Here is a 17,912-nt window from a genome sequence, read left to right on the forward strand (position 1 = left end):
TCCTAAGACCTAAAAGTCAAACTGAGCACATTTTTAAAAACATCCGAGTTCTGTGCTGCTTCCGGTCAGGAAGTCTGTAGTAACACCTGAGGAAACTGGATGGAACAGTTTATTATCAATTTATAACATAGTAATAAAATGTAGTTTTATTGAGGTAGGAAACCCAAACATAAGAAGATCGTTGATTTTTCTCAAAGGGTTCATTCAGAGTTTAGAGTTTTATGGTGTCAGACATTGTAAAGTGGGCTAACTAAGCTAGCGCTAGCTAAATGATGGAGGCCTGGCATGTAACTCCTGTCCAGTCCACGCATTGAGTTATTTTTTAATCAGCAATGTACAAAAATAGACACTAGGAGGAGCTAGAGCACCAGACATTTCTCCACTGGACAGTAAAGTGCCCTTCTGAAATTTGTTTTTTTTGTTTTTTTGGCAGAAGTGCCAAAGTGCAGAATTTCTGGACCTAAAAGCCAAACTCTCATGTGCCCTACAACTTTGGAAAGATCTGACCGTTTTCCAAAATCAAAAGCATAAAGAGAAGGTGGCAAACAAATCCAGTGTTCAGCACAAACCTCACTGACTGAGCGCTGCGGATGAAAGTGAAAAACAAACAGCGTTATGACGTGTAACTTAATCAGATTTCAACTGATTAAGTTACACGTACCTAATCAGATGAAAACCTATTCCGATTTCATCTGATTAGGTACTTAAAATGTTTTCGATCCCCCCGACTATCGACGGAATCATATTTCAATTCAAACACTTTTTTAGCATCATACGAGTCATGTGATCAAACAAGATATCACTACTGGCGGAAAAGACGACAGGAAGTGGCAGGAGGCCGATGGTGTTTTTTTGACTTAAGTTAAACTTATTCACAAGATTGTAACTGAACTTCTTGTTGAAAGGAAACACTGCAATCGCAATTGTGTTTTATGGACCTTAGCAGAATATAAAAGTTTTGCACACATAATGGAAACGCAGCTACCATCTATTAAAAAAAAGAATAAACCAGCAGACAAAAATTGTTGAAAGTCTTTTATTTCACCCAAACACGACATGATTATGGATTTATGCTTCCGTCAGATTAGCCGACACCAGATCAGCGGAGACACTCCGACATTCATCGAGTGTTTTATGATCCCAAACACTTCCGAACGCATCTCTGCGAGGTTCTACAGGCATAACGAGAGCTGCGGGTTCGGTTCCGCTCGAGATTTCAGATCCAAGGAAAGAAAAGCAGGTTCTGTCCGGATGGAGTCGGCGGCTCACGCTTGAATGAGAAGATGATGAGACGGCTGGGACTTAACATGATTCACCCACAGTATCCTCCATTCACACACCTTTAAATTCCCTCCCCAGCCCCCGTCTCCACGGTGATGGTCGGCACGCTCAGCTGCTGATGACGTGCCCCCCCCAGGTCTCATGCTTGCTGCCTGGTTTCAGGTGGGTGATGTTCACCTCCACCGCCTGGATCTTCTCGTGTTTGGGAGGAATGGCGCAGACCTTGTAGGTCACCTCGTCTCCTTCCACCGGGACGTACTCGCCCTCAACACTGGAAGACAACACAAAACAAACATGAAAAGCAGAACTTACAAAAAAAAAACCCTCGGGTTTCAGTCCGTCATAAAAAGAAATCAATTCTTTTTATGATAAGTGAAGATGAGCTTCATAACATCCATTTGCATGATGGTTTGTTTTTCTTGCGTCTCTTTGTTTACAGAAGTTTCAGTATCCATTTTATTTGTAATTTATTTTGGACATCTAAAATGTCTAACGGTTGCAGTGTTAAATATGAACTATTGTTATTATACGATACATTTACACAACAGTTGTAAAACCACTAAAGTAAATTGAAATCACTTAAATTTCCCCATTTATCTCATCAGTCTGTCTTTGCAGAAACTCCAGATCACCGTTTGATCTTTTAATCCATTTTGCTTCCCTGAAGGTCAGAAAATGAGCCTTAGAAGTGATAAATCAGAGAAATGGAACCGGTTCAAACCAGAAGCTTCCTGCTCAGAGTTGGTTTTAATCTGCAGCCTGTCAGCTCATTTTCATCTGTTCTGCTGAAATCAAGTCGTTCCATTAGATTTCGTCTGAATGTACCAACGTCCTTTCATTTCACATTCATGGGGGTGGAGGGAGTGTGTGTGTGGGTGTGTGTTCCTCTGACGTCTGAGGTTGAAAACAAAGGCATCGGGGTGAAGGTGGTCCTCCTACACACTCCTCCCTGCTCTGTGTGATTCTGAGGCCGGATGACGGTGATTCAAACCAAAGCACCTCATCATATGTGGGGAAGCAGGGCGCGCGCACACACACACACACACACACTTACTCTGAGATGTGGACGAAGATGTCGTTGCCGCCGTCTGAAGGTGTAAGGAAGCCGTGGCCTTTGGAGCGGGAGAAACATTTACACACTCCAGAAAACACGGGGCCCTCTGCTGCCCGGGCCGAGCTGCAGGACAAGACAGGAGGGGAAATATGGAGATATTACAGCTTATACATTTATATTTATGTTTTAAATCTTTGTTTATGTCACCTGTGCATCTAATCTGTGGCTTGAAAATCTTTTGGTGTCGTTTGTTGCAATGGTTCAAATAACATTAAATTCCACATTACTAGGACATTAAAGTGATTGAAAATGACTTTAGATTCAAATAAAAGTTTTGCAATTTCAGCAGGAACTGAAGTTTTGTCTTTAAATGTCAGGAATTATAATCCAAAGAGACTTTACAAAAAAAAAGGAAAACCTGGATGTTTTAAGAAGTCAAACTATCCAGGTTTCTTCAGAGACGACTGAGGGCGGGAAGGATCTCCTGTAGCAGTCTGTATTACAGCGCACCTGAAGGTACCTCTGACTACATCAGCTTGTTCAGATTCAAAACATAAATAAATATTTGTAATTGATTGCGCCATGTTGCCATGGCAAAATAAAAGCCACCACACCTTCAGGATGAAGGTCTTTCTTAAAAATACATGTTATTACACGCCTATATTTGCGCACTTATACTAACCATAATTAGAGTGTGAAATTAAGCATCAGGAAATGTTAAAATGTACTTTATTTTGAAAAACCAGCACCGCTGGGCCCAGCCCGTGAAGCTGGTTGCTGCGCTGCTTTGAGAAGCAAAACCAGAGACGACAGTCAGAAGTAGAGGAAGAGAAAAGGTGAAAGAAAAGTACATTAGGAAGATTAAGCTGAATGTTAACATATGTTGCATCTGAACAACAGTAACATAGTTAGTCCATATAGTTTGGACTTTGTGCAGAAACATTTTGACGGCTCCCTGATTATCGCATTTAATCAGCATCATTTTGTTGCCGTCAAGGAACTAAAGTAAATGTTTCACACTGAACCTCCGCATGACTGCTACATGTACCACCTGGATAGTACCAATAACTTTATATGTGTGTGTGTGTGTGTGTGTGTGTGTGTGTGTGTCCTCACGCCGAGATGGTCCTGTTCCTGCGTGTGGGCAGGGGGCTGGGGATGAGGAAGTCTCTCATTGGGGAAGCCGAGCGTTCTCTGAGCTTGTTGGTTGGAAGATGCAGAGACTCTGAAAATGAACGAAAAGTTTTTACATAAACAAACGTCACACACAGAAGTAGCTAAACTGATAACCAAAACTTCAACACAGACGTCCATTTTTTTTTTTCTCAAAGTAAAGTTTCTCAAACAGGAAAGCAAATTAGTGCTTTAGAATTGACCGGTAAAAGTTAAAAATGAAGCAAAGTATGCTAAATGCTTTCAGAGCTAGCATAAGGGCTAAAGTGCTAATCCAAAAATTGGCACCATTATTAGCACATTAAGCGTGTTGTAATACACACATGAACCAAATGGACAAAACGATACAAAACTCATTTTTTACCTGGTGAACGAGGGGATTTTGGGGAGGTCAGCGGAGGGGTCACAGGTCGAGACTCCTGGATGGGTGTGGCTTCAGAAGACATGTTGGAAGAGTCGGCGTCACGGGGTCAGGAGGTCACGAAGCAGCACTCTAAAGATGGAGGGAGGAGGACAGGAGGATGGCTTCAGAGGAGCGACATGGACACACATCAAACCCACAGAGACGTCGCACAAAACCTGAGAGAAACATTTCACCTTCTTCCCTCCCTGGGGGCAAATAAACTCTGACCCCGAAGCGGCGGCCGACTGGGGAAATGGTCGCACAACTCGTAACCGTAGCGACAATAATTTAAGAGAGCTTCGATGTCACTGTGACCTGAAAGAGGAGGGAGACCAGAACCCTTTATCCAACTCTCCTCTAATTGGTTGACAGTCGCTGAGGTTTGATTGGTCAATTATGTAAGAGCTGCCTTTTTATTACTGCAGGATTTTACTGCACATTAAACCGGCTGAATAAAGGACCTCAGACCCAGCATCAGCTAGCTTCTATAGCTGAGTTTGAGTTGCAGTGAAATCTGATCGGCTTCACATCAAATCCAACAGAACAGAAAGACTCAGCGCTCTGGAAATGTGTTCATATCTACGACTACATCACAAATGTATTCTTATCGGACAAAATGCAATGTTACTATTACAAAGAGCTGCACGGCTTCTCAATTAGATTTGCAGGGTTTCACCAATTCAATTCAAATTTAAGGCTATTTAAGACCACAATGAATGGAATTTAAGACGTATCAAAACAGAAATCTACAGCAGGAAATTGCATATTTTTGCGATGTTCTCTACAACCTCAGCCCCCGCAGTGCTGAGCATTTTTGCACAGAGTGCACCCAGCGTCATATGGGTTGGTAAGAGAGATAGCTGCCAGTGAGCTAATTAGCAAGGGTATATTAGCTGCTAGTTAGCCTCCACCACAGAGTGCAATGAATCAGTCTGTGTGACTCAAATGTTTGCCTGACAGAAAAGTCCCTAAAAAAGGGAAAAAACATATTAATTAAAAAATTAAAGACATACAATTAACATATTTAAGGGAAACTTACATTAAAAAAAATTGTTTTTAAGGCCTTATTTTGCTAACCATATTTTGGGCTATTAAGGGCTATTTAAGAGTAGGCTTTCACTGGTCCACTCCAACCGATGAAAATAATTTGATCCAAACCAGTTCGCTGCATCTTTGGCCGTTTGGCGTCAGTATCCTGCTAGATACCCTCAGGTCTTTCGTAGCGTCTAAAAGGTTTTCTCTGCGTTTCCCTTGACCTCTCTCTGACCAGCCTCCCTGCCCCAGCAGAAGAAAAGCATCTCCAGTTCATGAAGCCACCACCACCATGTTCTGTTCAGAGTGCGTTTATGGTTTTATTTATACATTAACTTTACTTAATTGCCATGTCCACATTGTGGCATTTATGGTAGCTGCTATGGGATCACAGACAGAGTAATAACCATCTGCAGCTATAATGACAGCTTGTCATTTCTAGGTTTTCAGAAATGACTAGTTTTTATTGGTTATTGTCTTCCTGACATGCTGCCATGTTGTCCAGAGCAGCTCGTGTGTCAGGCGAGTCCAAAGGCGCGCCGCGCTGAGCTGCATCTGTCTGGCTGAACTAGACGGCCTTCTCACTGCGATGACTGAAGCTGCTGTCTCCACAGGATGAATCCTGTTTTCTTTAGCGATTTGATGTAGCACAATAAAAACCTCCACAACACTACAGTCTTAAAAAACAAAAAAAACAGTGATTTTTCTGTCTGATCAAACTGAACTGAAGGACATAAAGCTGGTGTGTGTGTGTGTGTGTTCTGACGGGTTCTTTAGCTGTGTTGGACATCGTGGCGCACACACACACACATGACGAAACACGGGAAACGCCCAACCTCCACAGAAACAGTGCAAATCAGAGACGCCAATAAATGATTGATGATTAATTGATAAGCTAAGTAAAGCATCACCATGTTTACAGCTTCTTAGAAGAAGACCGGCGAGTCCAGACATGTGAACGGTTCCTTCCAGTTGTCTGAACACACTTTGCAGGAACAGAGAGCGGAGTGATTCTGCCCTCTGATTGGACTAAACTCAATAAACAACGAGTTAATGCGATTGCTCCCTCTCTGGACAGCATGCTTCATTTCTCTTTACCACTTCGCAGAACAACAGCCTCAGTGTCTCCCACAGCCAGCTGTCATGGGACACAATTCATGTCCACCAGCGCAGCCACCGCCGGTGGACTCCATGTCCAATAATTAAGGTTTCGCCAGTTATTGGAACCATCGGCGTGTTTTTGTGCCCACAGCTTGCAAAAAGCAGATTATTGCCTGTGAGTGTTATTCTATTCTATTGATCCAATCGAGTTGGTGTGTTGGCTGTGTGACCTGATCTTTACTGCTAGGACCTTTTTTTTTTTTTTTTTAAACGTCTATTGGCAATTATGTACAATAATGTAAATTCTGACAAAAAGTATTGGAGGGAAATAAAAGGCAAATGTTTTAAATGTTGAAGTTTCACAGTACTGTCAAGGTCAAGTCATCTCTATCTTAGGGCTGAATTAATCGTGATTATTGCAATTATTTATTGAAATAACAGTCAACTGATTTAGTAACTGATTAATCGTTAACTGGAGTACTCACTCAAAAAAATAGGTAACTTACTGAAAAGCCCCCCAACATATTCTGAGTTTTAATTAAACCAGAACTGTACAAAATATATTCATTTCACCTTTAATGTCTGTAAATGTTTGAATAAAACCCGTCAATTTGAAACGAAAATAATCTTGAACTACGATACAGTATGTTGGATGATAAATTGTCCCAGAAGTTGTTGCGATAAATTGTTGTTTTGAGGCCATTTTCAAGTGATGCGACGGATACGGCAAAAATAAGGCAAGAACACATCTTCAAAGAACAACCTTTAAATTATAAATGAACATTTAACACTGGAACTGGAAGACATTTTAAATACCCAAAATACACAAACAAAACAACAGAAACAACAAATAAAATTAATAATTAAGTCTCTGTAAACAAAACTGTCCTTCAAAAAAAAAAAAAAAAGAGCTGGTTGACCAAAACACCAGACTGAAAAATTTAGTCGTTCAGTTTTTGGTAGAAAGAAAGAAAAGAGAAAGATGATAAATCATGCAAATTGAAATGATTGAGCTTATTTTAATTTATTGTACGACTAATTGATTTATTGTGACGAACTCAATGTCTCCAGTAATCTTACCAACCAGCTTGTGGTTTTCCAAGCAGCTCATCTTTAAAAGTGGGAGGTAAAATGAGAGCCGATTGAAAGATTCATTTAAACAAATGAGACGATCTCATAAATAAAACCAACATCTTTTGCCCATATTCTCAACCCCAACATATTTTTTAAATTACTTGAATTAGTAAAGCACTTATCTTTTGAATCATTCTACTGGTACTACAGTATTACTAGAGATGCACCAATCAGAGCTTAAAGGCTAGTTTTGAATCTGTGTTTTTTTTTTCCTGAGCTGCTGATTTTGGCTTTAGTAATTTCAGATGTTTCTGTCACCATTTAAAACAAAACAACAGAAACAATCGTCTTCAACGGTTGTTAGTGATTACCTGAGATTTGCAAAAGCCAGCCAACACTTCCATGTTTCCATGTTAAAAATGTTCAGCTTTCCTGTTCTCTGCTGAAGTTTGCTCTCTCCAGCAGGCTAAATTAATCTCTGCATATATTTCTGACAGGAGCTCCTACCTAGTGAACTATTGACTGGGGTCAATAAAGCCAAAGACCGTCGACTCAGTGCCTCTCCAGTTGGAAAAAAAGAAAAGAAAATTGCACTGGAACAAAAAGAATCATTTGATTTGATGAGGAAACATTAAAACATCTTCGGCTTGAACTGTGTCTGTAACAAAGTTGTGTGAAAATGTCATGATCAACATTCGGTTAGATATTTGGTGGAAGGTTATAATTAAATTACAGCAGCAACTAAGAGTTTAGGTTGGCAACATAAAAATTAAATCTGTATTTAGAACCATATGAAAACAGCAACTTTGTATAAGAATTTCTCCTTCCACTTTGTGTTCAGTACTTTGTCATGCAGACGCAGCAAAACGCCGCTCTCTTTGTTTTTCTCCTCCACTCACACAGAAGTTTCCATGCTCGTTCTCTATGGAATCCCCGTCACCTAATGACCCCGCCGACGCAGCACATAGCGGTCCACCGGGGCGCAGCCAGCCTGCAAACACCTGATCATTCAAACGCCACAAATCGGCTCTGTGGGGCCAAACAAACGTCACTCTGCAGAATAACACGAGTGGAGAAACAGGCGCTCAGATCTCAGCAGGAAGTCATGTTAGCTTTCTACATTAGCGATTATTTTTGCATGCATATTATTACTCTGATAATTCCTAACAAAGAGCGTTCCCCAACTGTATTCAGTGATGGTAGGTACAGTATTGGAGAGAGAGCTGCGACAGTTAAAGGGGCGGCGTCGTGTAAAAACTGACTGAGCTTAACATTCAGACTAGCCAGCAGCAATTAGCAAATACCTGGTGGAACTGCTCATCTGCTGAGCTGGTTATAGGAGCTGCTTCTCAGAGCAGCGCTGGTAAAAACACCGTTAGAGGGTTAATAGAGGAGCCATGTTGTGACGACTTCCTGAAGGCGGAGCCTCCGAAGGAGCAGGAGCTTCCCAACTCCTGCTCTTACAAGGAGTTAGATAAGGAAGTCAAATTTCTTCCAAGTCATATTTGATACATGCAGCATTTTTATGACAACTGAAGGTTAACAGTTAGTTGATTGTGCTTATAAAATGGCACAATCATTTTATAGCACAATAAAATGACTGTGCCATTACATAATCCTACTCCTTTCAATCTCTATGAGATGGGATGTTGCATCCAGAGAGTTCTGTGTAGGATGAAAACCCTGATTTGTAAATGTATCGCATTTAAAGATGCTATGAAGTACAGTATATAATTTCAGAGTTGGGGGAAAGTTTTTATACCACTTGTTTCATAGGATTCAAGCAATCAGTGGTTGTCAAGATCAAAGGTTTTTCTTACACTTCCTGCTTTACCACTATAGGATGGCTGCTAATGTTTTTTGTGTTCTATAATACTTATTTTTAGCTTACTGAAACTTTGGAGAGTTCAGCATCCAGAATGTGATTGGTGAGTTAAAGGTTCAATGCAATCAGAGAGAGAATGTTGCACATTGCACTTTAAAGCAACAGTGTTGTCCTGCGTATACGTGGTAACTATGGTAACTATGGTAACCATGTTAACCTGGGTGTCAGAGCTGACTGTTCAGTTGTTAATCTTTGGAACATTGTTTAGTTTTCCCGTCAGTGAAATGGCTAAAATATGTATTTTTGTTAAACTTATCAGACAGCCGAGTAATGAATGGGAGGAAGTCGTTCCTCCTCCCATCCTGCTGGACGAGGCAGGAAATCGAAACTAGACAAGTTTGGAGAGTAAGCTTGCAACTGTGTGAGGAAATAAACACACAGTCTGAGGAAAAAAAACAACAAAAAAAAAACAACAAAACAGCACACAGCAATATCCGGCCTCTAAGAAATTAATTTGCGTCGTTCAGAAAAGATTTCAGGTCGAGCCTGAGACGTTTTGCAGCCTCAATTTACTGCTCTGTGAAAGAAGCTAATATGGATGTTTGAAGCGTTGCCCTTTAAGGCAGGCAAGAAAAAAAGATTTACAGGAATGCAAGGTTTTACACGTCACAAATATTAAACAAAGGGGAGGGACAAAACATGTAGATGTGTCAGTTATACAGAGAGCTATCCACATGCTGTCAGCATGTAACTTTATCTGAAAATGAAAGAACATTTTACAATCCTTTTATGAGTTTTAAGCTGTTTTATCTTTGTGTAGCGCTCTTACTTTCAGTCAAGAAAGAAGTTAGGTCATGCATGCAGTGTAGTGTTGACAGTGCTGGCTAATAAAGAATACTTTAAAGCACTGGGAGAAAACCACAACTGTCGGCTTAATGACGAGGCTGAACTAAAGGACTATTTTGCCATTTGTTAAGTAGTTCAGGTACATCAGATGTCATTAAATTTCCAGCTAAATAAAAGGACAATATATAAATGAATAAAATCAGCGAAAATAAGAACAAAACAAAGACGGTGAAAGGAAGGGCTACTCTGAGCTGAATCTGTGTCTACATCACCCTCACAGGTTCACCCAGTTATTAGCCTGCGTGCTAAATAAAAATGGAAGCTTAGAAAATGTACATTTCCATTCACATAGAAACGTGCATCTAAAAATGAAAACCTAAAAATATTTGAAGTGAGAAACAAATCTTGCAGATAAGAGACGAAGTCCGTTTTTTTCTTGTTTTATCTGCAGGTCTCGCCACTTCACCTTCAGCTTGATCTAAAATCTGCATTGACGTTTAGCATGGGGGAGTTTTGCTGTCCTGCCGACAGGCAGATGAAAGGACGCCAGGTTTATAACGCATGATAACCACAAACACTACAGATCACCTGAAGACCAAAAAGTCTCATCAGAAATGGCCCCAATCGATTACCTGCCATCTTAGTCTTTGCGCTTTTTAAATAAAAACAGGGATGAATAGAATGAAACATATCAAAGTGCAAGATTTTAAATATTTTCATCACAACTTGACCAAAAGATGTAAATACTTCAGATAAGTGGAAAAACCTGAAACTAAGAAACAATGTTTGAAGGTAAACATAACTTTTGATTAATTAATTGAAACAAAATTGAGAATATCTGAATTCACATTTTCAGTTTTCAGTATTTCCCCCCATCCTGTGAGCTTTGGAGCCTTTGTAGCAGATGTTAGGTCTGTTATAGTGCTGCCTTTGTGAGACAGTAACTGGAATGAATGGATGCAGTGAACCGGGAACATGAGCAGCTCCGGGCAGTTCACTGAAAACCTTGAATACGCTGACCGACATCGGGGGCATCGTGCAAACGCAGCCGGCATTTTCTACAGGGTCTCCTGTGAAAACGGATGCGAAGTGTGTGCGAGTGTTTGTGTGGGAGTGTGTGTGTGTGTGTGTGTGTGCACAAGGCCAAATGAGATGTGCCTGTGTGATAGCAAACAATGATCCTGATCTGACAATTTCATGACTCATCCCAGCAATGTGCGTCAGTGCAGCATCTCTGTAGCTGAGCGTTGACAGCAGCAGCAGCAGCATCAACAGCAGCAGCAGCAGCAGCATCAACAGCAGCAGCAGCAGCAGCAGCAGCATCAACAGCAGCAGCAGCAGCATCAACAGCAGCAGCAGCAGCAGCAGCAGCAGCAGCATCAACAGCAGCATCAACAGCAGCATCAACAGCAGCAGCATCAACAGCAGCAGCAGCAGCAGCAGCAGCATCAACAGCAGCAGCATCAACAGCAGCATCAACAGCAGCAGCATCAACAGCAGCAGCAGCAGCATCAACAGCAGCAGCAGCAGCATCAACAGCAGCAGCAGCATCAACAGCAGCAGCATCAACAGCAGCAGCAGCAGCAGCAGCTGCAGCAGCCTCCTGGTCTGAACCTCACTTCAGTCTGCATTTAAACACACACAGCATGAGCTAGCTGTCAAGGTTAGCACTCAGACTAAAGTTATGCTACACCTCCTAATGCCCCTACAGTGTTTTTATTTATTTTTGCAATTACATTTAAATACAAAGAGTACAGAGACCCTAAAGGGACACTGAAAGTAAAAAATAAACTCACATTTTTATTCTTTTCCTTCAATCTGACCCTTTGATAAAGCAACTGACCTCTAAAGCTAATAACCGGTTGAGTCACCGTTGGCAGCAACAAACCGCATCAAGTGTTTCTGATGTTCAGCTCATTATCCTGCAGCTAAACCCAATGTTGTTGGAGATTGAGGTCACTGAACTGAAGGTCCAGAAGACAGATTTCATCGTTATGGCAACCCATCCAGGTCCTCGAGAAGCGCAGCAACCCGCAGATCAACCTCCTATAGCCGTTGTGTTCGACTGTTGGTACCGACTGCCGTTTCTAGTTTCCACCAGATGCAAGAGCTTCCAAAAAAGTTCCACTTTGTCTCATCAGTGGACAGAATATTTCCCTAAAGGTGGACAGCTTTTTCGATCAGACATGAATTCCTCATTTGAAAACCGATTTGGTATTTACTCGGATTGAATTTGCCCAATAACAAACAGAGGGACTTTGGGGGCTCTTTCTCAAGGATCAGCATCTATTCTCTTCTCTTCACTGATAGCAGTGAAAGTGAGACTGTGTCAAACTGTCAGTCACTGCAGCTCAGACACAGAGCAGAGCTGGTAATGATGCCAGCAACGAGTCAAGCAAAACCATCATTCCTCTTGCTTTCCTCTGTTACCTCGTCTCTGCGTCTACGCCACAGAAACGTTATGGTGGCTCTTGCAGCAGAACTCATTTGATTGTAGTTATCCTCCTCCAAACACTTTCACGACGACCGGAGGCGTAAAAATTAATAGAAGGAACCGGATTGTTGATTAAACTGTGAGGTGACAACAGAACAGCGAGTCGAGTCACTCAGAGTCATTTCTTATCAACACGGCTACGATTACGTTGACTTTGTGTTTCTAAGACAGTAGCTGTACTTGCATTACAAATGTACGCAAAACTTTGTCAAGATTCCACTGATGTGAAAAAAAACACCACAATTTTGAGTTATTTCTATTAAATGAGAAACAATAAAAATATATATATGTGTGAATAAGTTGTTAAAAACACGCCATGTTCTTCCAACTACTTCCTGTCTTCTTTGTGGTCAGTCATCTGGTGGTTGATCGTTTTGACTTGCGTGATGCAAAAACAAGTGTTTCCAGTAGGCCTGTCACAATAATCAACTCATCGCATGATAAATTAAAACAAGTTCAACAATTTTCATTTGCATGATTTATTTTTTTCTTTCCATCAATAACTGGATGATAAAAGTCGTCAGTCTGGTGTTTTGGTCTCAACTATCCTGTTTTTTGAGGAACAATTTTGTTTTCAAAGACTTCATCATTCATTTTATTTGTTTTGTTCTGTTGTTTATATGGATATTTGAAGTTCCAGTGTTAAATGCTCACTAAAATTTAAAGTTTATTCATCTTTGACAATGTGCTCTTGCATTGTTATGCCTTCACAATTGTATTGTTGAAAATGGTCTCAAAACAACAATATTATCGTTCATCACAATAACTTCTGGGACAATTTATCGTCCAGTAAAATGTACTGCGACAGGCCCGGTTTCCATTGCAGCTTTGCGAAATAAAACTATTTTCATACGGCCAAAAAAAAAGAAAAGAAACGCACCTCATTTTAGCGACTAAACTTTTTACTGAAAAAAACAAAAGTTTTTCCAAAACCGCCGTGTTTACGTTAAGCAACTTTATTTTCGAAATGTCAAATTGTGCAAACAAGTGGTCAATGGAAATGCAGATACAGAGACACCACTGAGCCTCCATCAGGCATGTTTTCCTCACACACCAGAAGCGGCTGATACCTGCAGAGAGGTTTTGTGTTTGGGTTGCAGTCACTGATTTCAGCACGCCGACTGCAAACACAAAAACCGAGAGCTACGCAAAACACGTCTCGGTTGTACTTCCACATACATTGACAATTTTACCCCAAAGAATTACAGCGCATTTCTTTAAAAAGATATATTTTGCCTCTACTTTTTTATAGTTGTGAACCACATTGCGTTTCAAAACAAATAATGACCTCCTGTTTAGTATTTGAAAGAGACGAAAGATTTAGTTTTGTGTGTTTTGGTTTATTTACTGAGGCAGGATTCTTCGTGGGCTCTTCTGACCACCAGGTTTCACGTCAGATACGAACTTTCACTGTGTTTCAAAACTTCAAATATTTCACGTTAGTTTGTAGGTCAAGTCAGGTCTTAGTTAGTCCTTTACTCCAGAAGTTATTTCATGACAAGCTAATCCTGGCTGGTAGTAATAAAAATTATATTAGAAAAACACACTTAAGTTTGTGGTTTTAATGTAACAAGTTCTGAAAAACAAATATGTCTGCAAAATATCACATACTGTACATCTGAGTAGGTTTCAGTTTCAACAACATAACCTTGTGTTTCCCCTGTTGTGTGTGTGTGTGTGTGTGTGTGTGTGTGTGTGTTACCATCAACACACTGATGTTTACAGATTTCTAACCTGCATGCTAGTACACGTAGTGTACAGGCAGCTTCACTGTTAAACTACATCATTCACAAATCTATAATGACTTCCTCAACTTTAGTAATAAAATGTTTCATTTCTCATTGAGATTAATAAGCTATTTTTTTAAGTGAATAAACCTGGTGTTGTATTCACATGCCGTCTCTTTAAATAGAAAAAACAAACTGAAAACACTTTTATACAACACTGATGGTGGCACTTTGCAAAGCGTCACTTTGCTTCATGTGGCAATAAAGACGTCATCCAACCGGCTGGGTCACATTTGACTCATGTCGGTGGAATTTGCCCCCTTGTACAAACAGCAGGAAACAACGATTTGGAAGCGTTCATGTTGCAGACAGACACTTTGCAGGAGTTTGAGAGGTCAATAAAGCAAACATGAGCTTCTATAACAGAACTCCATTAATCTTCCTGTGCGGCCTTTTATATGGCCCCACAAAACACCCACACTTTATTACTCTTCCTGTCGACTGGCTTCAGCTTCCTGCGAGAAAAGCGTCTTCAACACGGTCCAATTATAAACACAGTGGTATAACAGCAAGTAGTAGAATAAAAAAAAAAAGGGCAAAAATATTTAGACTGCTTTTTTTAAAAAAAAAAAAATTTAACAGGAATTTCATTCAAAATCTTCAAAAAAATGGAAGCAAATCACTTTCAGGTTAAGGCTGCTTCACCCTGCTGTATTGCCATATTTCATTATTTACTCACTAAAACTAATTTTAAAATTAATTAAAGATATGATGAGTTTTTTTAAATCATGGCCATATGTGAAAAATACTTCAATGGATGCATGAAAAAAATGTTGGTACACTATTACATGTGGGGGGAAATATATCTATTGAAAGGGATGGGAATATCAAATACAAAGAAGAAAAAAGGCCTGGGTATCATCATCATTTTTTACGATTTTTAGCACTGTCGATTTCAATTTTCATATCTACTTAAGAGTTCAATTGATCTTTTACTACTGTAGCATAACCGTGTACCAAATAAAGTAAAAATGAACCTTTGAATTGAGTATATTTATTGCTGATCAGAGATTCTAGGAACTTGTAATTGATAAACGACTTCCTGTTTCACTTGGGAAGAAATCTAAAGTGACACAGGCCGATCCAGGACCCATATTAACCACAAATACTTAAGACTCCCTCTAAAAGTGCTTCCACCTGCCAGTTTTAATAGTTAAACCACACAACATATCTTACTATGAACTAATGCACACAGTAGAAACCATCTTAGCATTGGAAGCTAACACCTATGGTCTTCCTTATCTCTGTTCTTGGATGTACGGTAAATCAGCACCCTGGAAAAAATGAATGGGACTCCTGGATTGGTTGCTTTGCAAATGCCAGCATGTCAAGTACCACCGTATTCAGCTTCTCAAACTGAGTTATTTTCAAGATATGCTTTAAGGAATAAACGCAAAAAATGTCAATTTTACATAGATTATTTGGAGCAACGTTAAAAAGAAAAATCCACAAATTCTGAATCACGAACAGGTGGGGGTCCACTGTCGTATAAATATATATTTTTTTGCAAATCCAAAATTCAATGGTAAAGCAACAGGGTAAACTTGTGATGATCCAGTCTAAATAATAAATTACCATGCCATCAGGTTGTTTTGACAGTGATGCCAGAAAACAGCCTTCTCTGTCCCACCACCACAAATCGCTAAACTCGTCTGGGATTTTAACTCTGGTCTGCAACGTGTAACAAAACCCATGCAGTTTATGGAATAAAAGAATAATCTGATGGGGACTAAGACTGATCTTTTTAATCAACAAACACTCAAGATTGGCTTAGCAAAAGAAAAAAAAATGGCTGTGGGAAAGTATGGTGGACGACCTGTGTATACATGATGGTTTAACTGATTAAATCCCTCAATATCTTTCCATAATTACCCATAATCTCAGTAGAGCTCACTGGCTGGATAAACCAAATTACAGAATAAAAATGTCACCAGCTGAATTTAATTGAGCAAATAGCTCTGAGCTTCTTGTTGGATAGTTACTGCTGTGTCCCACTTGGCAACAAGTTATTTAACCCCAGCTGGTGCAATGAGTAGCTTCTCATTTCTTAAGCAACTATGTGGAAAATACAACTTTCAAATGATAACCTCAGTTTGTAAATCACACGCCAGTCCACTGTTGTTTGTGTTCCGGAGGACAGCAAAACTATAGACTTATAAAACTCCCATTTCTTAGCTCCAACTCCTACTCAGTGGCCGCCTCCTTAAACAACATATCTGACATTTCTAACATAAGTACAGAAGGATTCAAATCTCCACCTTATACTTTTTTTACTCGTTTTACCATCAGCAAGCCTGAAGTACGAGTCAGAAAAATTGACTCTTTTTCAGCTTCTCCTAACATAATTATGACTAAGGCGTGTGAATGTTTTTAAATGGTGAGTGACCGCATGTTTCCGTCATTTTTTTAAAGCAGAATTGGATTTTCCACGGTGTGAACCACAGCGACGGTACTTTCTCGGACAAAACCCATATTGACCGAGCCTGCTGGTCCCTCCACCTTCAAAGGAAATGACCGCCTGCACGCGCCAGGAAAACCCCAATCCCGCGCTGGACAGCAGAGTTTATAGAGGTCTGTCCATTACAGGAGAACCAAAGCAAACCTCTACAGCTACAAAGTTCTGCGCTCGACCACCGAGCCCAGATGTTTCCTGACCCGAACTCAGACTGAAACTGAGCAGCTGGCCTCCAGTCCAACACATTGTTTAGTCAGCTAGCACCGCGGGGTTCACAAGAGTTTGAGCTCGTTCAGTGTTTTTAATGGCATCACTCACCTTGGTTCCTTCAAGTTAAGAAGTGACAGTTCTGAAGTCTGAAAACAGCGTCCAAAAAGAACCCGGTTCCGGTCCAATGATGAGGTTTAATGTTCTCCCTCTGCTGCACAAAGAGTGGAAGAGATGAGGTTCATTCTCTAGCAGCCAAGCACCGTAAATACTCGCTCTCTCTCTTTCTCTTTCTCTCTCTCTCCCTCTCTTTTTCTGAATGGGCGTAACTTATCAGTCGGGGGGAGTAGAGGGGGGGGCATCATGAGTTACCGTAACAACCGGTGAGAATGGGGGGAAAAAAAAACACTTCCCCGTAAGTATCAGATACAAAGCGCAAAGCAAATTCTGAAATAAAAATTCTTTCAGCTCGAATGGTTCTTTTAATATGTTATCATTACTGGCTGTGTTAATGTTATTATTTATATGACTATTCAATGTTTGTTTGTAATATGTTTTTTTTCTCTCACAGTTTCTTAAAAATGCAGCTCTCTACAGAGAACAAAAATACCCATACCACCCTTTTCACTTTTACACAACCACAAACTTTAATAGACACCAATCCGATATTAATATCTGTATCGGTTCTGACATTGGGGGAAAAAAAATAAAAATTTAGTTCGGGTGACAATGTGCCCGATCCATAATCTGTGTGGTTACATTTTATGCTTTGTACTCTGAGCGACTTCATGTTTTATTTTACGTTCTATTTAGAATTCCTAATTACATTTTCTGAATCATTTGAAAGAAGGTTTGTTCATTTCTACATGTTTGACCGAGGTTGTCCACCTGTTGCTTTTATCCGTTTCAGTTTATTATTTTTCACATTGGCTATTCTACTCCTAATTGTTTTGACTGATCAAATTAAAGTTGTGTTGTTTTTATATGTTTGACCAAGCTTTTAGTCAACTCAGCAATGTTTTTCTGTATCAGATCAGTAATGGCTGCTACTAAATCTCAGATATTGGTATCGGTATAGAAAGTGAATAAAGTGTATCGTCCCATCCAGACACTTTAACATATTTTTTTCCCCCCCCCCAAATCTTTTATGTTACATCTCGACCAGATTGCGTGTTTAAAA

At 40.1% G+C, this 17,912-nt stretch overlaps 1 protein-coding gene across 2 annotated transcripts; it reads right to left on the bottom strand.

Annotated features, from left to right (window-relative positions):
* Positions 1 to 1,022: 1,022 nt before the first annotated feature.
* On the bottom strand, positions 1,023 to 17,045 carry carhsp1 (calcium regulated heat stable protein 1). Of its 2 annotated transcripts, none has more exons than XM_032588308.1 (5): positions 16,844 to 17,045; positions 3,873 to 4,001; positions 3,452 to 3,560; positions 2,336 to 2,458; positions 1,023 to 1,552 (listed from the first exon to the last, which is right to left on the bottom strand). In XM_032588308.1, the coding sequence occupies exons 2-5, from the start codon at positions 3,952 to 3,954 to the stop codon at positions 1,390 to 1,392; spliced, it is 477 nt and encodes a 158-aa protein (XP_032444199.1). In that variant the 5' UTR covers positions 3,955 to 4,001; positions 16,844 to 17,045; the 3' UTR covers positions 1,023 to 1,389. The 2 variants fall into 2 exon arrangements, with proteins under 2 accessions (XP_032444199.1, XP_032444200.1); XM_032588309.1 differs by lacking the exon at positions 16,844 to 17,045 and adding an exon at positions 8,423 to 8,527.
* Positions 17,046 to 17,912: the final 867 nt, after the last annotated feature.

Source organism: Xiphophorus hellerii, chromosome 16 (assembly GCF_003331165.1).
Source record: "Xiphophorus hellerii strain 12219 chromosome 16, Xiphophorus_hellerii-4.1, whole genome shotgun sequence".
NCBI classification, from domain to species: domain Eukaryota; kingdom Metazoa; phylum Chordata; class Actinopteri; order Cyprinodontiformes; family Poeciliidae; genus Xiphophorus; species Xiphophorus hellerii.